Source organism: Ranitomeya imitator, chromosome 4 (genome assembly GCF_032444005.1).
Source record: "Ranitomeya imitator isolate aRanImi1 chromosome 4, aRanImi1.pri, whole genome shotgun sequence".
NCBI classification, from domain to species: Eukaryota; Metazoa; Chordata; class Amphibia; order Anura; family Dendrobatidae; genus Ranitomeya; species Ranitomeya imitator.
In genome coordinates, this window is record NC_091285.1 from 92,613,902 (window position 1) to 92,637,676 (window position 23,775).

Sequence of the window (23,775 nt, forward strand, 5' to 3'; positions counted from 1 at the left end):
CCATATTTTCAGAGCTATAATTTTTCCATATTTCGGCTAACAGAGTCATGCGACAGCTTGGTTTTGCGGGACGAGTTGGCATTTTTGTTGGTACCATTTTCAGGCACATGACAGTTTTTGATCACTTTCTATTCCAATTTTGGAGAATTGTGGGGGGGGGGTTCTGCCTTTCCATGTGTGGTAAAATTGATAAGGCAACTTTATTCTTCAGCTCAGTACAATAATTACAGCGATACACACTTACCACACTTATATAGTTATTATATGTTTTTATAGAAAAAATAATTATCTTTGTATCACTTTATTCTGAGAGCTATAACTAATTTTATTTTTCCACTGATGGAGCTGCATTGTGGCTTGTTTCTTTCTTGCTGTTTTCAGAGAAACTATTTATCAGTACAATATATTTTTTATTTTCTGATTTTTAAAAAAAAAAAAATATTTTTACAATTTTTTTTTACTTTTTACTTTTTTTTCTTCGTCCCTTCATGGGAGTTTGACTTTCAGCAGCTTGATCATTGTTATAAACCATTGCAATGCAGGAGCATTGCAATGGTTTAGAACCAGGGGCATAATTACCACGGTCGCCACTGCGACCGGGCCCAGCGGGTCAGGGGCCCGGAAGGTCCGAGGCACCCGAAACCATGTTGCAGTGCAGGAGACTTCTCCTCACGACAACAGTGAGAGGCATATCTAGGGGGAGGGGGCAGCCGGGGCATGTGAAAGATAGGAAGCAGCTCCAGTCAGGACGGTGAGACAGCTTCTCCTTCTCTGCAGCCCCGGGACAGAAGGCAAAAGCGGAGGAGGTGCGGGACAGGACCGAGCTTCTGTAGTAAGGAGAAGCTGAGGAGCTGCACATTTATATCAGCCTCCCCAGTACCAGAGAAGAGAGTGTGAGATGTGTGTATGAGCTGGTAACGTGTGTGTGATATCTGTAGTGCGTGATCTGTAGTGTGTGCGTGCGTGTGATCTGTAGTGTGTGTGTGTGATCTGTAGTGTGTGCGTGTGTGTGATCTGTAGTGTGTGTGTGTGATTTGTAGTGTGTGATCTGTAGTGTGTGTGTGTGATCTGTAGTGTGTGTGTGTGATCTGTAGTATATGTGTGTGTGTGAGGCAGGGGCGTAACTACCACGGCAGCAGTGGTCGCCGCTGCGACTGGGCCTGGCAGGTCAGTGGCCTGGCAGGTCAAAGGCACCCAACTCCCCCCGCCATTGCATTGAACTATACTGGCATCTATGACACCGGTACAGTTCAAAGCAATGATTGAGGAGAGAGCGTCAGCTGGCGCTCCCTCTCCCATCATTCCCCTCTGACACTGCAGGTGCGTGATGACATCACTTCATCATGCACCCACTCTCTGCAGGACCCAGGCAGTGCAGCATCTGCATAGGTGATGGTGGCCGCCATATTGGCAGAGCCTGTGGTGGCTGCTGGGTCCGAGGAACATTCAGCTCCGGATCTGACGGGGGGCACGTGGGCCGATCCGCCTAGGAGGGGAATGCCGCAGCCGCTCAGCCATGTGGAGGATCCAGAGATGAACATGGAGGTGTACGAAACCAGCGGCAGTGAGGTGTGTCTGCTGCCCGAGTTTCGCCGTCTTCGGCCTCCAGCGTCCCCGGCCCCCTGTGACACCAGCCCCGTTTCCTCCCTGCTCTCCCGTACCCCATGTCCTCGTAGGTCCCCAGGTTCAGGTCATTGTGCTCCTCCAGGCCCTTGTATGCGCCTTGTCACTTCTCCCCTGGTCCCCCAATGCTCCCCATCTCCCATGCCCTGAGTCCTCCTGCTTCCCCCATGCATTCCCAGCCCCTTTTCCCCATGTGACCTGTCTGCCCTGCTCTCAAGTCTCCCCTGTCCCCTTTCTCACCGTGTGTTCCCCATCTACCCTGTCCTCGTAATCCCTGTGCCCCCTTCTTCCCTGCTCCCAAGTCTCCCCGTCTTCCCCTGTCCCCTTGCAACTCAGTCTACTTGCGTCCCTATCTACTCTGCCCTCGGAGTCCCCTTGTGTCCTCTTGTGTCTGTCTCCCTTGCCCCCTAGTCCCCGTGTGTCCCTTTGTGCTCTTCTCATCTTCTTCCTGGTTCCCATGAGTCCCCTTGTGCTTGTGTCCCTTGTTCCCGTGTGTAGCCTTGTGTCAGTCTCTCTTGCCCACTAGTCTCTGTGTGTCCCCTTGTGCCTGTATCCTTTGTCCCCTTGTGCTTGTGTCCGTTGTCCCCGTGTGTCCCCTTGATAGTCTCCCTTGCCCAATAGTCACCTTGTGCCCTTCTACCCTGCCTCCTAGCCCGCATGTGTCCCCTTGTGCCTGTCTTCCTTGCTCCCTAGCCCCCCTGTGTCACCATTGTGCCTGTCTCCCCTAGCCCCCTTGTGTCCTTCTCCCCTGCCCCATAGTCACCATTTGCCCGTGTCTTTCTCACTGCACCTGTATGGAGGGGCTGCATTATACTATGAGGGGGGCTGCATTATATTGTATGATGGGGCTGCATTATACTTTTGTGGGGTGGCTGCATTATACTCTGTGGGGTGGCTGCATTATACTATATGTGGGCTGTGTTATACTGTATCGAGGACTATGGGGAATACATTATACTGACATACATGACCACGGCATTGATCGATCCCCAGTGATGATGTTACAGAGGCGCCGATTGGAGGGCAGAGGGCGCCACCCTCCCTCTGCCTGCTTTTTAAATGCTGTGATCTATATCAATCTCAGTATTTAGGGGGTTAAACTGCTGGGAGCGGTGCAGGCACTGCTCCTGGCAGTGAGTGCCGGTGTTAGCTGTGATCTCAGCTGAACACCCGGTGGCGATCACGTGAGCCCAGCTGCTGTGCAAAACTGCCTGGACGTACCCAGTACGTCCAAGGTTGGGAAGCACTTCCCAACCAGGATGTACTGGGTATGTCCAAGGTCGTGAAAGAGTTAAAATGTCCATAGCACACCCCTTTATACTTAAGACCATGCTGAAGTATATAAAGTCTGTTACGTTTGTGGCCTTACACTTTTGTCTTTGGGACTGTCAAGTAATTTAAACCATTTTTCACATTCCAAAAATGTCTGGGTTCAGCTAATTCTCTGTTAAAATATTTTTCTTTCTATCTGTAGCTATCACTTACCTGAAGAGATATGTTTGCCTGGGGGCGGATTTTGGAACCAGTCAATTCTACATATGAGTCCTTGCCAACAAAGTTGACAGTAATAAGCTTTTCACATCTTTGACCTGCAAAACCAGCTAGACAGCGACAAACTGGTTCCTGTTGTACCACAATGCACTGGGCTCCATTCTGACATTCATGCTCATCACAAGGGCTGGTTTGGAGTATGACAATGGGAGGGGTAATTTCACAGAAGAGACCACTTTTAAAGGAAAAAAAAAAAGAATGATATTTTTTAGAATTTTGTAAATAAATACAATGAACATACATGGACATTCTGCAAATTGTCATTTTTGAAATATCAATCAAGCATGTGACAGAAATCAGAATGGTGGCGCTGGAAGCTAGTCCTATACATTTCTTGAAAACCACATTCTACTTTTTTATGAATAGGTTATACAGATTTTCTTTTCTTAAAATAAATGTGAATTATGGAAGATAGAGCCCTTCAGCTTTCACCAGTAGATTCCAGAGCGCTTAGCTGATTCTGTTGAATTGAATTTGTGAACGCACCTCCACCTCTTTAAAGGGGTTATCCACTATTTTCATATTGATGATCTATCCTCAAAATATACATAAGATTAATGATGGTCCCGACACCTGGCAGCCCTGCCAGTGGGCAGCTATTACCTCCACTGCCATCAGGCACATGTAGACAGTGTACACCAACTCTTTGTCACACTGTTTGGTGGCCGCTGCTGGATAGTGGTAATCAGCTTCTATTCTCTTCAGTATAGGTCTACAGCAGATATTATGTAGGGAATTTTGTTATAGTCTTATGGTTTATTTATCCTTCTTCAAAAATGTGGCTTCAGGATTTTTCAAGCAGAAGGCGCTTCAGAAATTGATGCTCTTGAGTTTTGAAAATGTTTTGGTCTCTTCCAGAATGCTTTTTAAATGTTTTTCTCTTACTTGCATTTTTATGTGAGCATATTTTCAGCAATTTTAGGATGTTGTTTTACTTGCATTTTATGTTCTTTTTTTAAATCCATTGACCAAAGAAGAAAACAGCCTTTTTTTGCCTTCGAATTTACTTGTATTGTAAAGTATTGAGCATCTTCTCAGTGGAAAATGAACAATGTGTATGTTACTTCTTTTAAACACTTGGCATCTTTTCAGAGCCTGAAGTGTTGAAAAGAAGCTCAAAAGCCAGAACATGTGAGCCACAAGTTGCTTTTACAGAAGAATGAACAGACCATAACTTGTCAGTGCTAGTTCTGTCATTTTCTGAACAAAAAACAGTGGAAGATCCTAAAGCTTGTTTAATGCTGAGTCCAGTAACCTAACCACACTTAGAGAAAAGGAGGTTACCTCATCAAGACAGACAAGGAGCGGGAAGATCATGGAACACTGCCAAATGATATTGTGATGATGAGAGAAATAAATGCTACAAGTAATGGATGCTAGATTACCGGAGCCTACAAGCCAGGATATTACTTATTACTCCAATTGTCTTATTTACTGTCGTGAAAGCATATTTTCCCCAAAATATGCGGCAACTGGCATCTACCACATTGGAACTTGTTTTATGCTCCTCTAGCTCCACACCATAGGTTGAACCTGATGTACAGTAAAACCCGTGTTACAATTATACAGTATTGTAATGAAAAATGGTCTGCTAGAGCAGTGTACAGCTAAAAGAAGATGGAGAGTAGAGCGGTGGCCTGCAGAAAGAAGACAGCCAGTATGGATATTGCGTGATGAGACTGATAAGCTATAAAAAAAATACATTGTAAAGGGTTGGTACTGTCAAAAAAGTGCTCTTTTGAAGAGGCTTCATTGTACTAATGTCTTTTTTAATGTACTATTGCTGAAAAATGTTCATCTAAAAAAATGACTTGAAGTTTAATCAGAAGAATCTTCCTATTGGTTCTGTCAGCCTTGATCTGGTCAGGTGTCCAGTCCAGACCCCAACGGCAGCCAGTCTTCACTCCTGTGCCCAGTGTCCATGGTCCAACATTCTAGACACATGCAAAGCTTTCTAGTGCTGCAGCGCAACAAATGTCATAATGTTGCGGGGCCTAGTAAGAGCCAAGATGCTGGGCGCAAAAATGAAGACCTGCTTCAGAGAAAGACTGTACTGGACGCTAGACCAACTGAATTGCCCATCAAGATTTTGCGATACATGTAGTATACATACTATATTTATGTTGTCTGCATGTGTATTCATGCTAAAAGCCAAATGACAGTAGTACATGCATGCAGTATTATTACCTGAAGCCCTGTGGGCACACACAGGTGTATCCTCCAACATCATCCACACACTGAGCTCCATGCTGGCATTTGTGGCTGACACAGTCATCTTCATTTATATCACAGTACAGCCCCACAAATCCAGGCGAACACTCGCACCTTAAAATATAACAAGAACAGAAGAGTAAATACTAATCAGAAAGCATTGGCTGTAGTACACAGAATAAACAGAGGAAAGTCACAACGAGGGTAAAGAAAAAATATGATATATTATGAAATCTATCTGTGTTCATGTAAGACTGGCATGATAAGAAATAGGCAAGCCCTGTCTTTACAGTGATAAAGGGGTCTACAGTCACCAGTTCAGCTCTGAGTATACAGTTTTATTTCAGATGTTAAATGGGTCTATTAAAGAAACTAAGAATTTTGTTATGGTTCTTCAGGTGGCATCCCTGGCACATGAATTTGTTTTTTCTATGACTGTTGTGAACAGCTAGTTAATAGACATGTTAAGTCACTGCATTTGATAATCTATCATCTTGTACAATGGCTATGAATATAGTGGTGTTGTTAATTCATCAAGACTGGAGTTTTGCACACAAGTCTTAATGAAGGGTCCACTTGAGCAATGCCAAATTCAATAAGCATGCACCTCCTCATGAATCTGAAGCATCTTTCAGGCGCTGTGGGTCACCATAAGAAATGTATTTCATCATGGATGGGAGTACATCAAGGTCATCATTTGCAAAGCTTATATAGCATAAGTTGTGATTGATTTATCGCCTGTCTCTGATCACACCCCTGCATGCTAATATCCACCCACTCCTCAAAAAGCTTGGCAAGATGCTAAAATTCCCAGGACACTCAAAGTCTATAATTTGTACAAAAAAATATATGTATATCTTTAACATTTTTATGCCAGAATTTGGTAAGTCAACCATTTTTTCAACAAAAGATATACAGACATGAATGACTCCCACTACACAGGGCAAAGATTGGTGTCTACAATTTATTTCTGTTCTATTCTTGCCAGATTTTTTCAATACTTTTTAGAAGTAAATCCAGCACAATGTGCAATGTCTCTATCTGCTTCACCAGAGAAATACACATCATGCTGAACTAATAACAATTTGTTGGCATATTCCGGGATGCACAACTTGGCCGAGCGGAAGAGCACTTGAGTTACAGGTAGCAAATAATACTGAATGAGGTGAAATGTGATTAGGTTGCGGCAGCCAAAATCCACAAATGCCAGAAAAGCTTTTTATTTGAAAAAATACATGGCTATTATGTGATATGTTTTGGATCCTTTCAATGCAAATATTTTTATGATATTGTGAAGGGTTTATCAATTACCATTTTAAAAGTGTTGTCCACAACTGGACAACTTGTTATTAAAACTTTCAGACAGGTGAAAAAATCCCTCCAGGACTAGTGCCGCTCCTCTGCACTCAGCATTGTATTATCCGCAGGTCTGCTGGAATCGACTCCAGCATGGAAGGGGTTATGTGAGACCTCACATTTTATGTAAGTACATGGAAATTCTGTTGAGTGATGATGACCCAAGCAGAACGACAGAGAAAGTGGCCCTGAGTACTGAGGTGCGGTGTCAGTCAAGGCGGTCACTTCCCTGGTTCAGCTTTGGAAGATGTTGGTCATTTTTACAGCTGTATCTTCAGGTTTTCCATTGCCTTTTTACAGGCTTAAACGTTGTTGCATGATTTTAACCCCTTCACCCAAACCTGTTTTCACCATCGTGATCAGGCCAAACTTTACAATTATGACCAATTATGTGTCAATTTATATTGTAATAAATCTGGAATGCTCCAACGGATCCCACTGATTCTGAATGTTTTTTTGTAACATATTGTACTTCATGATCATGGTAAAATTTGTTTGATATGACTAAAAAAAATTGAAAAAAATTGAAAATTTCACAATTTTCAAACTTTTAATTCTTATGGCCTTGAATCAGACAGTTATGTCAAAAATAGTTAATAAATGACAATTCCCACAAGTCTACTTTACATCAGCACAATTTTTTTTTTCAAAATGTTTGTTGTTTGGAAGTTACAAGAGTTAAATGTTGACCAGCAATTTCTGATTTTTACAGCAAAATTCACAAAACCACTTTTTAGGGACATCACATCACATTTGAAGTGACTTTGGGAGGGATATATGAAGAACACACCCACAAGTGACACCAGTCGAAAAACAGCACCCCTCAAAGTCTTCAATACTACATTCAAGAAGTTTATTAACTCTTTAGGTGCTTTACGGGAATTAATGCAACGTGAAAGAAAACAATTCATATTTCACTTTTTTTTTTTTTTCAACAAAAATCTTACTATAGTCCCAATTTTTTTTTTTTTTTCACAATGGTACCAGAGAATGGATCCCAAAACTTGTTGTGCAATTTTTCCTGAGTATGCCAATACCCCATATGTTGAAGAAAACTACTGTAAAAGGGAGCTCCATTTGACGTTTTGAATGAAAAATTGTCTGGGGAAAAAAATTGTTGTATCCGGAAGACAGATCCCTCAACTGCTGCAGGTGGATCCAGCACAGCCGACAACCAATCTTAAAAACTCCATAGGCCATCCATCTCAGCTTGGATCCTCTCCCTCTGAAGTCACTCCAACAACTGCCTGACTAAACCTGTGGGAGCTCCACCTTAAACATTTTCCTTTAGCTCACACAATGAAGCATATTTTATCATCTGGGATTGCATGTGAGATCCTCTGTGGTGATGGCTCCCCTGGGTTCAGATTCCCCATCCACACAATGGGCCTAGGGATGGGAGCACAATGGATTGAGACCTTGAGATACAGATGAAATTAATAGAATGATTTCTTTACATTTACCTTTGTCAATCTCCTGTCTAGCCTTAGGCATATATAAGATTCAGCCTGTATGCCTTCCTCTACTTGCTGTCACTGAATGGAAACATTGATTCCTGAGGATGAACTAATGAGCAAGCAAATAACTAATAAAACACAAAAAGCAAATATCTAATAAAATACATCAATAACAATGTACCGGTGCTCCATGCTGGAAAAGTCTACATCCTGTAGAGCTGTGGACTCCACTCTATGGGCATTAGTCCAATAGTCTTTAGTCCGTGGCCAGCTCCTCACAGAGGGTAACACAGTAATCCTCTTCAGGTGCCCATTTCTTCTAATTCTTCAGGAGGCTGCCTCCACCTGCTTTCTGGAGCCTGAATCCCAGTAAGTGACCTGGCTTTGGGTAGTCCAGGAGCCCCAGACATGTAGAAATGGGCGACAGCCCCATGTGTCAGCTGCACCATCACCTGCTCCTGAATAGGAGGTGGAGAACCCCAAGGACAGGCCAATCTCTCATGGGTGGCAGCCCCATCTTGAGCCGCTTTGAGGAGCCTCTCCCAGGCAAGATAATTTCACAAGAAGGTTTCACCTTGCTCCCTTTCTTCACCGATAAAATTTAGAGGAACATGACCCTGGTCCCAGCCATCAGCTCTTACAGCCTTCGAGGCAAGTATTCGATCTCTACTGCCGCTGGTTGAACAAGATGTGATGACGGGTCCCAAACTCTACTATGGACCCCTATCTCCACTGCTGGTCCTATGTAATGACCTCACTCCAGGATGCCAACTCTCAGTACTGACTCTCGGTACCTTGTGGATACTGGCCCAATAGCATGTCTCTAACCCTGGGCCTGGCTCACCTCCTTCTTTCTTCCAACCAGCCCAGGGCCGCAGTCTGCTCACTAGTTGCTGGATTCTGGCTCTCTCATCTGCATTCCACAAGATCACCAGTGGTGAAGGCTGGAGCCTTAGTTTTTCCGAGATTGGCTCCTGCCACCTCCACTGTCGCGCCAGCTTTGCCTGGCTCAGATATTTCTCCAGTTGTTCCCTCAAGAGTCTTACAGGATTCTGCCGTCTTTGTCACCATGTTGCCCAAGAAGCACCCTATATTGTATGTATTACTAATTTAATCCAGAAATATTTTTCAACACTTTTCTGGATTTCATATACCCCCACAATTTAACAGAAAGCACGTAATACTCTACTGATAACTAACTGAATGCAGAAAAAATTTTGATCACTTTTTTGGAGTGTTATGTAACACTAAAGTTTAACAGTGAGCATGTAATGGATGACAATATAGACATTTTTTTCACCCCTAAAAAAAATTATATGGTCAGTGCAGCAGATACATATTTAGGAATGGACTGCAAAGCCCTCAGCCTTGCCCTGAAGCTGTAGTCTGCCACCTTTAAACAAAAATAAAGTAAACCTGCTCACCCCAGCTAGGTGTCCTAGGAAGCATGAAACTGCAAGGGACCAATTGTGGAACAAAAGTAGAAAAAGATGATCCAGCTTCCAAAAGCAAAAATTTACTAGTTAAAAAATTCCACCATGGGTGCAGACAGAGCTACGCGTTTTGAATGGTCTGCCACTTTCTCCGTTTCTGCAACTGTCCCTCACTAGGCTCAATGCAGTAAACCAGCTCACCCCAGCTAGGTGTCCTAGGAAGCATGAAACTGCAAGGGACCAATTGTGGAACAAAAGTAGAAAAAGATGATCCAGCTTCCAAAAGCAAAAATTTATTAGTTAAAAAATTCCACCATGGGTGCAGACAGAGCTACGCATTTTGAATAGTCTGCCACTTTCTCAGTTTCTGCAACTGTCCCTCACTAGGCTCAATGCAGAATGTATCTGATACAAAAAACAAAACACAAGATTAGCCCTAAGAAGGACTGTTAGTATGATGGTTCAGCATCAGCACCAGTATCAACAATAGAGGACTCTGATTAGTTAAACTGTGCACACACAGGCCTGGACAACCACTCTCTCCCTCCAATGAGAATTGTCGCTGAGCTTGAAATGGCATTAATGTGCCCCTTGTGATAATGTTACAGAGACGCTGATTGGAGTGGAGCCCCCTCCATCTCCCTGCCTTATAAATACTGAGATCGATATCAATCACAGTATTTAGGGGGTTTAACTGCTTAGAGTGGTACGGGCACCACTCCTGTCAGTGAGAGCCGGGTTTCAACTGTCAGATTCACTGAACACCGGGCAGCGATCAGGCTTGCACAGCTCTTGTGAGCACAAAATTGCCGGGACAAATCCATGCCTCAAACTTCGGGAAGCCATCCCAAAAGTGTAGCAATGGATACGTCTAAGGTTGTGAAGGAGATAATTGCTTTATAAGTTTGTGTTCTTATTTTGCTTTACAGACAATTAAATAAATGACATATTTATATATTTTGAATGTTTGATCTGCTTTGTATTTGTAGATCTTTTTGATAACCCCTTCATGACCGGAGGTATTTTCGTTTTTGCGCTTTCGTTTTTTGCCCCCCTTCTTCCCAGAGCCAGAACTTTTTTATTTTTCAGTCAAAATGTGAGAGCTTGTATTTTGAGGGACAAGTTGTACTTTTGAACCACATCATTGGTTTTAACATATTGTGTACTGGAAAAAGGGAAAAAAATTCCAAGTGCGGTGAAATTGCAAAAAAAGTGCAATTCCACAGTTGTGATTTTTCTTTTTTTTTTACCATGTTCACTAAATGGTAAAATTCACCTGCCATTATGATTCTCCAGGTCATTATGAGTTCATGGACATCAAACACGTCTAGGTTATTTTTTATTTAAGTGGTGAAAAATAATCCAAACTTTGGTAAAAAAAAAAAAAAAATATACCATTTTCTGAGACATGTAGCACCTCCAGTTTTTGTGATTTTTTGCTGGGAAGGGCTTATTTTTTGTGCGACAATCTGTCATTTTCTATTGATACCATTTTGGTTTAGATACGATCTTTTGATGGCCCGTTATTGAATTTAACCCACAGAGAAAGATCAAGTCCACACAGAAGGGAAGCACCACAACCATATATAAAAAAATAAATAAAATAAAAGCATGTTTTTTATTTCAAATAAAAGACTATTCTGGCTGTGTGTTTATTTGCAATATAACTGTATGATTAGTAATCGATAGGAGTCTAATGGATGCCTCTCCATTACTAAGCTGTGGGCTTGATGTCATTGAACAATACAAAGGTGACAACAACCTCACAAATATGAACCCCACTTGCCACAGCTACTGGGCAAGGGGGAAAAGCCGAGAAAAGTGCCAGAATTGGCGCATCTAATCGATGTACCATTCCTGGAAGTTTGAGGGTATTTTTAGTCTTGGGGGGCAATGTTCATGGCCCCTTACCAGCCTGAGAATACCAGCCCCCAGCTGTCTGCTTTTACTTGGTTGGTTGTCAAAAACAGGGTGGACCACATGCTGTTATTTTAATTTATATATTTCACTAATCTAAAAAAATTGCGTGGGGACCCCTCTATTCTTGATAACCAGCCATGCTAATGCTGACAGCTGAGGGTTGCAGCCCCCAGCTGTGACTTTTGCCTGGCTGGTTATCAAAAGTACAGGGGAACCCACAACGTTTTTTGTTTTTTTTTTATTATTTACTTACAGCTCAGGTGAATGCTTGCATCAGCTGCCACCTGCTTTCACTGTTATTAGTGGCAGCAGGTGTAGACTGATGGTAGCAGTAGTCCCACTAGCCAATGACCGGAGGTAAACCTTTTGCTTCCAATCACAGTTGCGGTCATTTGATTGATTTTACTGCCAATCAGAATTAGTGTTTGCCATGCTGTGATGCACATGGCAGCGTGGCAAGCACTGAATGTTCAGGTGCCCCATTCAAGTGGATGGGATCATGGTTCGGGTTCAGGTACTGTTCTGGTACCCGAACCTGAACTTTTTTTTTAAGTGTTCGGCTGGACGCGAACATCCAGCCTACCTCTAATTATAAGTATATTGTAAAGTATCTGATAATTACATAGTGTTACATTGGTGGATTGAAGGTTATCCATTAAGAGGTTTCTGATACTAAAAATATAATACAACACTATAAGCAATCGAGAATCTCTTTTGCGTAGATTTTTGAGTAATATTTTCAGTAAAACAATACTTCAACATAGCCTAAGACTCTGTTCTACATATGTCACATGTATCTTATCAAAACCTATCTTATCAGATCCTGTTGTCATCTAGCAAGTCAATAGAATCACATGAATTCTACAAGGATTCCTCCCTTATACTTATATTACGATGGGTAAAAACAATTGCATGAAGTACATTTTAAAATAAGGTCCAGAAAAATCTTATTGCTATTGAGCTTAAACTGGACTTTGCTTACCTGTATCCCTTTTCAGTGGAAATACATTTAGAGTCATGCAGACATGGGTTCAACTCGGAAATACAGTGGTCGATACCTTCATCACACAGTTCACCTTCAAACAGGATACAGACAGTTTCAAATTCAGTTTTGTAGATATCTGACTGAAGTTTAACACAGTGCTTAAGTTTGTTTGCAACATCCAGAGCACTAGTATAAACTTTTTTAGATTTTTCCATTAATTGTAAAGCTCAAAGATGTGAAAAGTTGACTGAGCCTATAGTTATTTGGCCAATATTTTCCCCTCACACTGAACAAAGGGAACATATTTCTGAATTGACATTTGCTGCCTCCCGGACAACATTATTTTGGCTCAATTAAAAACACTATAAAACTATAAAATTAAAAATGGATATGCCTTATGCTAGTTTGTTAGCCTATCACAAAAACACACGCACTGAAAAAAAGGATTTTACAGTATTTGGTTACATCCATGATTGGGCCTGATGGTTGGTAGTTCAATAATAACATACCTAAGCAACTAAATATATTCTCAAAAAAACAGTTTACTTTATGTATTGTAATAGATAGAAACGATTAGTCCTCTGCTTTCATTCCCTCTGAAAATGTAGAAACCTTATAGACTTAGGCCGGGTTCAGACGAGTGCATGGAAAATTGTCTGTTTTTTGTCTTGAAAATACCAACATTTTTACATCTGTTATGTTTCCTTTATGTCCGTTTTTTATATGCATATTGTATCAATATGTTTGTCTTTTTATGTCCATATGTCTGTTTTGTCAATGCACATGACATCCAGTTTTTACATTGACAATTTAATAAATTATAAAGGTCAAATTCAGTTTTCTATCCTCATAATTGTAACGGATCTGTTAAAATCACATGACATACGGATGAAACACATACGTGATTTGTGTTTTCCATATTTTGACATATAATGGATAAGACTCATCTAGAATACAGATCAAAATATTACATACTGCAATTTATTACACGTAGACCATCCGTTAAGTGTAAAAAAGTTTAAGTGAACTATTATATTCACTTGCATTGGTTCTTGCACTGTCTGTATGCTTCCCATTTTACATACAGACCTTAGATATAGAGATGACTGATCTTTTTAGGTTGATTTGTTTTGATTTCCAATTTCTTGAGCTATTGGACTTGGTAAACAGAAGTCTTTTTTATCTGTGTACAGTGGGGAAAATAAGTATTTGATTCACTGATGATTTTGCAAGTTTTCCCACCTACAAAAAATGGAGGTCTGTAATTTTTACACTGTGTGCAGAATTATTAAGCAAGTTGTATTTTGATCACATGATACTTTTTATACATGTTGTCCTACTCCAAGCTGTTCATGCTTGAGATCCAACTACCAATTAAGTAAATCAGGTGATGTGTATCTCTTTAATGAGGAGGGGTGTTGTCTAATGACATCAAAACCCTATATAAGGTGTGCTTCATTATTAGGCAACTTCCTTTCCTTTGGCAAAATGGATCAGAAGAGAGATTTGACGGGCTCTGAAAAGTACAAAATTGTGAGATGTCTTGCAGAGGGATGCAGCAGTCTTGAAATTGCCAAACTTTTGAAGCGTGATCACCGAACAATCAAGGGTCGCAAGAAGCGTGTTGGGCAAAAAAGGCACAAAATAACTGTCCATGAATTGAGGAAAATCAAGCGTGAAGCTGCCAAGATGCCATTTGCCACCAGTTTTGCCATATTTCAGAGCTGCAACATTACTGGAGTAACAAAAAGCACAAGGTGTGCGATACTCAGGGACATGGCCAAGGTAAGGAAGGCTGAAAAACGACCACCCTTGAACAAGAAACATAAGATTAAACGTCAAGACTGGGCCAAGAAAAATCTTAAGAATGACTTTTCAAATGTTTAATGGACTGATGAAATGAGAGTGACTCTTGATGGGCCAGAGTCGGATGGGCCAGAGGCTGGATCAGTAAAGGGCAGAGAGCTCCACTCCGACTCAGACGCCAGCAAGGTAGAGGTGGGGTACTGGTATAGACTGGTATAATCAAAGATGAACTTGTGGGACCTTTTCGGGTTGAGGATGGAGTGAGGCTTAATTCCCAGACCTACTGACACCTTCTGGAAGACAACTTCTTCAAGTAGTGGTACAGGAAGAAGTCGGTATCGTTCAAGAAAAACATTATTTTCATGCAGGACAATGCTCCATCACATGCTCCCAACTACTTCACAGCATGGCAGGTCAGTAAAAGTCTCAAAGAAAAAAAAATAATGACATGGCCCCCTTGTTCACCTGAGCTGAACCCCATAGAGAACCTGTGGTCCCTCATAAAATGTGAGATCTACAGGGAGTGAAAACAGTACACCTCGTGATCGTAAACAGATCAAGCAACTGACAGAATCTATGGATGGAAGGCTGTTGAGTGTCATCATAAAGAAAGCTGGCTATATTGGTCACCAATTTTGGGAGTTTTGTTTTTGCATGTCAGAAATGTTTATTTCTAAATTTTGTGCAGTGATATTGGTTTACCTGGTGAAAATAAACAAGTGACATGGGAATATATTTGGATTTTATTACTTTGCCTAATAATTCTGCACAGTAATAGTTACCTGCACAAACAGATTTCCTCCCAAGATAGCCAAATCTAAAAAAAAAACACTCCAACTTCCAAAAATATTAAGCTTTGATATTTATGAGTCTTTTGGGTTGATTGAGAACATAGTTGTTGATAAATAATAATAATAATCCTCTAAAATACAACTTGCCTAATAATTCTGCACACAATGTATTGTAGGTACACCAGCTGAGACAGAATCTAAAAGTAATAAACAGAAAACCACATTGTATGATTTTTAAATACTTAAATTGAATTTTATTGCATGAAATACTGTATATAATCATGTATAAGCTGAGTTTTTCAGCATATTTTTTGTTCTGAAAATGCCCCCTCGGCTTATACATGAGTCAATTGTCCCAGAGGCGCCAGCGGGGGAGAGGGAGCGGCAGGTCACAGGAGGCAGGAGTCGGCAGCTGTGGCTGTCACTGTGCCAGCTACTAAAGAGAAATGAATATAAATTTCTCTTATAGCGCTCACAGTGACACCCGCAGCAGCCGGCATCCAGTACACATCCTACTCACCTTCCTGCACACCCTCGTGGAGACCCTGCATCTCGTTGGTTCTAGTGCCAGCAGCATTTCCTCTCCACTCCCATAGGCATGGAGTGAATATTCATTACCTTATTGAGCGGGGCCATGTGATTGCTCGAACGAGATGCATCAGGGTGCGCAGGAAGGTGAGTAGGATGTTTGTTTTTTTAATATGAAACATGCATACAAGGATAGCTGGGCCATGTATACAACAACAGGGACCAGGGAGCCATGCATACAAGGACACGGAATGGAGAGCCATGCATACAACGAGAGGGACCAGGGAGCCATGCATACAATGACAAGGACTGGGGAGCCATGCATAGAACAACAGGGACAGGGAAGCCATGCATACAATGACAGGGACCGGGGAAACATGTATTTCAGATGTCAGTGATATCACCCTTCTACTGCACACGCGCCATCGGGTATGCCGGACGCATGCATGGACTGCTTTTCAACTTACTTTATTGACCAGCGAGGACGGACGAATAATAACAAGATGATGACAGCCATGTGCGATCCCGCATCTCTGGGCCGGCCGCTTCTCTTATTCTCTAGGTTACTTACTTTAACTAATTCTGTGTATTATGTATATATACTTAACACATATGGGACTCGGAACATCAATTTCCCTGAGGAAGCCACACTTGTGTGGTGATACATGTGGGGTTCTCTTCCCACACTATTCTCTTCTTCAACATTCATGTCTCCATTCAGGTCCTGAAGACTCTTGCAGTTCTTTGGCCCAGGTCTTCTTTTGTTTCTCTGATCCTTGAGAAAACTGGGTAATCTCTTAATCTCTATGGCCTTACTCTGTGCCTTACCAAGTTATTAGGCTTACAATTTAACATATGCACATATATGTGCGTCTATTTACTTATTTATTTATTTACTTATTTATTTATTTATTTATATGTATCAGGTTCTTTAGATTCTATGGTGGCCAACTGGTTCATTTTCATGGTACTGTGAATGAATATGGTTTAGGATGTATTTATCTATCTATTGTGTGCAAATTTAATTATTATGTGGTGACTGCTGCAGCCACTTGGTGGTTTTTTGAGCCGTACTGAAAAAATATACGTATATATGCATCCTTTTTTGTGTTGAGGATTATTGTGTGGGTAGCCTTGGCCTTTATATTAAGGCAAGGTTAGGCAAAACATTATTTGCAGATTTTAAATGTTTTTATCTGTTACTGTGTCCTGTTTAGTGTTTTATTTCTTGAAATAAAGTACGTCAATTATATCATATATTTGGGTGTTCCCATTTTAGTGGGTGTAGTCTTTTTCCTTCTTCTGCAATTCTGCTCGGCATCAGGGTGCGCAGGAAGGTGAGTAGGATGTTTGTTTTTTTTAATATGAAACATGCATACAAGGATAGTTGGGCCATGTATACAACAACAGGGACAGGGGAGGCATGCATATAAGGACAGGGAACGGAGAGCCATGTATACAACGAGAGGGCCCAGGGAGCCATGCATACGACAGGGAAGCCATGCATACAATGACAGGGATCGGGGAGCCATGCATACAAGGACAGGGAGTGGGGAGCCGTGCATTACGACAGGGACCGGGGAGCCATGCATAAAACAACAGGGATGGGAGAGCCATGCATACCAGGACAGCAATGGGGGAGCCATGCATACAAGGACGGCATGGGGAGCCATGCATACAAGGATAGGGGATAAGGAGCCATGCATACCAGGACAGGGATGAGGGGACAATGATACCTGGCTTATACTCGAGTTAATAAGCTTACCCTGTTTTTTGTGGCAAAATTAGGTGCCTTGGCTTATACTCCAGTCTGCTCATACTCTAGTATATATGTTAAGTATTTGATCACCTACCAACCAGCAAGAATTCTGGCTTTCATAGACCTGTTAGATTTTCTTTAAGAAGCCCTCTGACTCTGCACTTATTACCTGTATAAATTGCACCTGTTTGAACTTGTTAACTGTATAAAAGACCTGTCCACACACAATCAATCAAACACCAATCTCTGAGCCATGGCCAAGACCAAAAAGCTGCCTAAGGACACCAGGGACAAAATTGTAGACCTGCACAAGGCTGGGATGGGCTAGAGGACAATATGCAAGCAGCTTGATGAGAAGGCAAGAACTGTTGACACAATTTTTAGAAAATGGAAAAAACACATGACATAACTGTATATCTTCCTTGGTCTAAAGGCCCCTTCACATTTAGCGACGCTGCAGCGATACCGACAACGATCCGGATCGCTGCAGCGTCGCTGTTTGGTCGCTGGAGAGCTGTCACACAGACCGCTCTCCAGCGACCAACGATGCCGGTAACCAGGGTAAACATCGGGTAACTAAGCGCAGGGCCGCGCTTAGTAACCCGATGTTTACCCTGGTTACCATGCTAAAAGTAAAAAAAAACAAACAGTACATACTTACCTACAGCCGTCTGTCCTCCAGCGCTGCGCTCTGCTTCTCTGCTCTCCTCCTGTACTGTCTGGGAGCCGGAAAGCAGAGCGGTGACGTCATCGCTCTGCTTTCCGGCTCACAGCCGGTACAGGAGGAGTGCAGAGCGCAGCGCTGGAGGACAGACAGCTGTAGGTAAGTATGTACTGTTTGTTTTTTTTTACTTTTAGCATGGTAACCAGGGTAAACATCGGGTTACTAAGCGCGGCCCTGCGCTTAGTTACCCGATGTTTACCCTGGTTACCAGTGAAGACATCGCTGGATCGGTGTCACACACGCCGATCCAGCGATGTCTCCAGGGAGTCCAGCGACGAAATAAAGTTCTGGACTTTATTCAGCGACCAACGATCTCCCAGCAGGGGCCTGATCGTTGGTCGCTGTCACACATAACGATTTCATTAACGATATCGTTGCTACGTCACAAATAGCAACGATATCGTTAACAATATCGTTATGTGTGAAGGTACCTTAAGACTCCATGCAAGATCTTGCGTCATGGGGTAAGGATGATTCTGAGAAAGGTCAGGTATCAGCCCAAAACTACACAGGAGGACCTGGTCAATGACCTGAAGAGAGCTGGGACCACAGTCTCAAACATTACCTTTAGCAACACACTACGCTGTCATGGATTAAAAACCTGCAGGGCACACAAGATCCCCTTCTCACGCCAGCATATGTTCAGGCACATTTAAAGTTCACCAGTGACCATCTGGATGATTCTGAGGAGGCACGGAATAAGGTCATGTAGTCAGATTAGACCAAAATAGAACTTTTTGGTATTAACTCCACTCTTTGTGTTTGAAGGAAGAAGAAGGATGAGTACGACCCCAAAAACAAAGTCCTGGAGTGACCTAGCCAGTCTTATGACCTGAACCCAATAGAAAACTTTTGGAGGGAGCTGAAACTCAATGTTACCCAGCAACAGCCCCTGAAAGATCTGAAGAATATCTGTTTGGAGGAATGAGCCAAAATCCCTACTGCAGTGTGTGCAAACTTGGTCAAGAACTACAGATAATGTCTGACCTCTGTAGTTGCAAACAAAGGTTTCTGTACCAAGTATTAAGTTCTGATTTTCTATTGTATCACATGTTTATTTCATGCAATAAAATGAAAATCAACTTTGTAAAAATCATACAATGTGATTTTCTGGATCTTTTTTTTAAGATTCTGTCTCTCACAGTTGAAGTGTACCTACGATAAAAATTACAGACCTCTATTCTTTGTAGGTGGAAAAACTTGCAGAATTGTGAGTGTATCACATACTTATTTTCCCCATGGTATCTGTGTTACCTAAAATAAAATCTGAGAGCAGAAATGGATTCAAATGCTAGATATTTAGATTACTGCCATATGTCTTATTTGCAGAACCGCTTCAATCTTTATAGAAGAAGATCCCAGAAAGGGAAATCCTGTTATTTATTACAGTTATATTTTGTCTATAATATATTAAGTCTGATATGTAACATAGTAACATAGTAACATAGTTAGTAAGGCCGAAAAAAGACATTTGTCCATCCAGTTCAGCCTATATTCCATCATAATAAATACCCAGATCTACGTCCTTCTACAGAACCTAATAATTGTATGATACAATATTGTTCTGCTCCAGGAAGACATCCAGGCCTCTCTTGAACCCCTCGACTGAGTAATGAGTACATTACTAGGTTAAGGGTTTTTAATCTCTCAAAGAAAGTACCATTTATGGGGATTCTTATAATGGTAGTCATATTTTCAAAATGCATAAACAGTGATCACAAAGACATTCAAGTTGAGTATTAAACAAACTCATTTTTTAAGTCATTCTTTACCTGTGTAGTTAGGTGGACAAAGGCAGACATAATTGTTGATTCCGTCTATGCAGGTAGCATTGTTCTCACAATCATTATCTTCACAGTCATCTGGATTTGTCTCACACTTATCACCTTCAAATCCCAATGGACAAGCACAACTACAGAATACATTAAAAGAATGTCATGATGCACAAGCTCTGATGACCTTTAAATCAATTTCAAACCAATGATGCTAATGAGAAACATGCGAATACAAAAAAAAGGGAAATGTCTTGTGTATTATTTGGCAAAAAAAAAACAGCATGAACAATACTTTTCCTCCTTTTGATTACAGACAAAATGTCCTTATAATAAATAAATCAGCTTATCAAACATTTAATAATAATAATAATAATAATAATAATAATAATAATAATAATAATAAGTAATAATGTTTAAGAAACCTAAAGAAGAGTTTAGAATGATATCAATGACCAAAGTCTAAAGAAAAATTACCTTTTCATGCTAACATATTTGTTTATAATATTGAGGCTAGGTTCCATTCAGAATATGAGGGTAGATTTTCTTTTATTTTTGAAGCATTACTCAGGATTGTATGATTTATTGCCTTCCATTAGTATTCTTGTTACTATCAGTTTTTGCTAAATGGCCTAATTTACTTTCTGGTAAACAGAAAAGTCTGCATAGATTACCTTGTGGTTCAAGTATAATTATATGTTTCCAGAAATAATTACCTGCTACAAGCCCTAATTAAAAATTGATCAAGGCATATTTCTAAAATGTTACGTTTTTTAAGACTTTATTATTTGATACTTTTTTACGTAATCAAGTAATCTGCTGTGTTTTCATGTAATCCCAGAGAACCTCGATGATATTGAGCTCAGGATTTTTTAAGGACCATATCAACACCTTCAGAATTTCTTTACGCTGAAGATAGTTCTTAATTACATTGAATGCATGTTTGGGGTCGTTGTCCTGCTTCAAAATAAATTTGGAGGCAATCAGATGTCTTCCTGATGGTATAAATAATATCTGTCTTTATTTCTCAAGGCTAAGTGATTCCAATATGTGTGAAAAGAAAGGAACTGAGGTGCAGAAAAATGATAGCAGGTGCTATGCTGTGAAATATTTGGCAATAACAAAAGGCAGTTTGACTGGAGAATAAAACAATAATGAGTGTCTGCAATCAACAGTGAAGCATAGTGCAGGTTCTTTGCAACTTTGGAAATGAATTTTAACAAATTAAGTTGGGAATTTGGTCAAGATTAATGGTGTTCTCAATGGTTCAATGGTTCCTCAATGGTTCAGCCAATGTCATCAAGAACTATCTTCAGAGTAAAAACAACAGATCCCTAATCTCAACACCATTGAGTTTGGGTGGGATTACATCAAAAGAAAGATGGATTTGTGTAAGCCTACAACCACAGAAGATCTATGGTTAGCGCTTAAAGATTTTTAGAACAACCTTCTGGCCAAGCTCCTTCAAAAAACAGTCTCCAACTGTATCTAGAAAGATTGATGTTTTAATACTATTTTGAAATTCAAGGGTGATCACACTAAATATTGATTTGAATTATATTTCCCTTCATTTCACTCATTTTGTTAATTTATAAAAATAACAATGTAGCAATTTTTCCACACCTTCCTATTACTTTTGTACAATAAGGTATGTATTGTGTGGTATTCACATTATGCATGCCATTAGAAACCCCAGAAGGGAAGTGCCCCAAAACGTACATCTTTACATGGAGATGTGTTTAGTGCATGTTTTGGGTATATCCCCCACATGTATACCACATGGAGCAAGCCCTCCCTCCAGCTTGCTGTAAAACAAAGCTGCTGTGAGCTGGAAAAGTTTCATTTAGGACTGAGGGGATGTATCTCAGTGGACAATATACTGTGACATTATCCCCACACTCCTGGGGCTGGACACACCGCTGGTCACGATCATGTGGCTCTCTCTCTTTTGCCTCTCTTGCTTGCTGGGACGATCATGGACGTACATGGTGGTTGAGTATACTCTGTAACCCCTTTACTTACTAGGCTTTAGGGATAGTAAGCTATAGATGGGAGGGCTGATATTGTATGTGTGATTTGGGTAATTTGGGCAGTTAATTGTGGGTTTTTATTGTTTGATATTGTTGTGATATTACTGTATACTGTAGTGATATTACTGCATTAGAGTTGTAGTATCCATATATTTGTATATATATATATATATTTATAGTCGCCAGCTTGGGTATAAATATATATGTATTTTGAGGCTGAGGCCTCTGTTACAGCTAGGGGGCACTATTTGTGCTCCCCAGAATGTGCATGCAGACGGATGAAGTCCTTAGGTGTGCATCAGAGTCACGGATTTCCGGTCCGGATTTTTCATGTGGCTGAAGGCCACAGGTTTGTGTGTGTTCAAAAGCTCTGCAGTAAGGGGCATAGGTGTGTATACAGTGATGCAAGTCGTCCATGGTATTGGTCTCGGATGTGGCAAGTCCTGTGCCTAGAGGTGGATGCCCTGTGCCCGAAAGAGTCCGATGTGGACAGTCCTGTGCCCGGACGTGGATGTCCTGTGCCCGAAAGGGGACTAGCATGTGTAACGTTTGCAAACAGGTGGATATGGTGCCCGGCTGCTCTCCGGAGGATATCTTGGACTGTGTACGACTGTGTAAGTAAAGAGACCGTGATACAGCGATGCAGGACACCCACGAGAACTAGTCAGAGGAGGGCTGGCGTGTGTATTTTCTGCAACATATGAGGCTGTGTGTATGAAGACTGTAAAATGGTGTGCGGTCGCCCAGGGAAACTGGACAAGTGAAGTCTGGCCTGTTTAGGGTCCGCAATCTAAAGCCATATGATTTGTATTGCTATGAACTGGTGTAAACTGAATACTGATAATATACACAGAAGTTATATGCATTTATGTGAATTGGACTTTAATGCAGTAAGGAAACACTTTAAAGAGACTTTTGTGCTTGAACTTTGTGGGTTACTGCCTTTTCACTGCCTACGATGCTACTGCAGCCTTATAGTATGTTATAGACTGCAGACTTGTGTGTGTAATAAATATCCTTTATTGTTACACTGTTTTGTTTCAGTTAGTATATACCGTATTTTCTGGCATATAAGACGACTGGGCGTATAAGACGACCCCCAACTTTTCCATATAAAATATGGAATTTGGGATATGCCCGCCGTATAAGACGGGGGTCATCTTATACGCCCAGTCATCTTATACGGCGTGTGGTTCCCAGGGTCTGGAGGAGAGGAGACTCTCCTTCAGGTCCTGGGATCCATATTAATGTTAAAAATAAAGAATAAAATAAAAAACATGGATATACTCACCCTCGGACGGGCCCTGGATCACAGCGCTGCTAGCGTCTCCCTCTGTTCCTTAGAATGCGGTGAGTGAAGGACCTTCAGTGACGTCGCGGTCACATGAGCGTTCAGGTGACCGGTCTGAAGGTCACTAACCCTACATTGTTGAGGTTAAGGCCATGCGAAGCATAGTTTTGAGTGTATTAATCCTTACGCAAGCTTAATCTAAGCACTCAAAGGTGGCTTTTGTTGGGGCTGTAAGTACCAAATTTAAGTCCATGAAGGAAGTTGATTTTTAATTGGTCTGGACCTAAAGCTTGCTCTTCCGCTTATATGCATACAAAGCCATCCACAACCTGTCTCCTCCCTACATCTGTGACATCTCCCGGTACTTACCTACTGTACACGCAACCTCCGATCCTCTCAAGATCTCCTTCTCTATTCCCCTCTCACCTATTCTAACAACCGCATCCAAGACTTCTCCTGTGCGTTCTCCATACTCTGGAACTCTCTACCACAACACATCAGACTCTCGCCTACCATAGAAACATTCAAAAAAAACCTG

The 23,775-nt window shown here is 41.4% G+C and overlaps 1 protein-coding gene across 2 annotated transcripts in view; it reads right to left on the reverse strand.

The window, feature by feature from the left end:
* Positions 1 to 23,775, reverse strand: part of SLIT3 (slit guidance ligand 3) — a 1,020,157-nt gene that overhangs the window by 67,044 nt on the left and 929,338 nt on the right. For both annotated transcript variants that reach the window (XM_069763866.1, XM_069763867.1), the window contains 4 exons: positions 19,917 to 20,056; positions 12,534 to 12,627; positions 5,362 to 5,499; positions 3,109 to 3,349 (listed from right to left, as the gene is read on the reverse strand). In XM_069763866.1, coding sequence (XP_069619967.1) covers positions 3,109 to 3,349; positions 5,362 to 5,499; positions 12,534 to 12,627; positions 19,917 to 20,056 — 613 coding nt within the window. The remainder of the gene's footprint in view (positions 1 to 3,108; positions 3,350 to 5,361; positions 5,500 to 12,533; positions 12,628 to 19,916; positions 20,057 to 23,775) is intronic.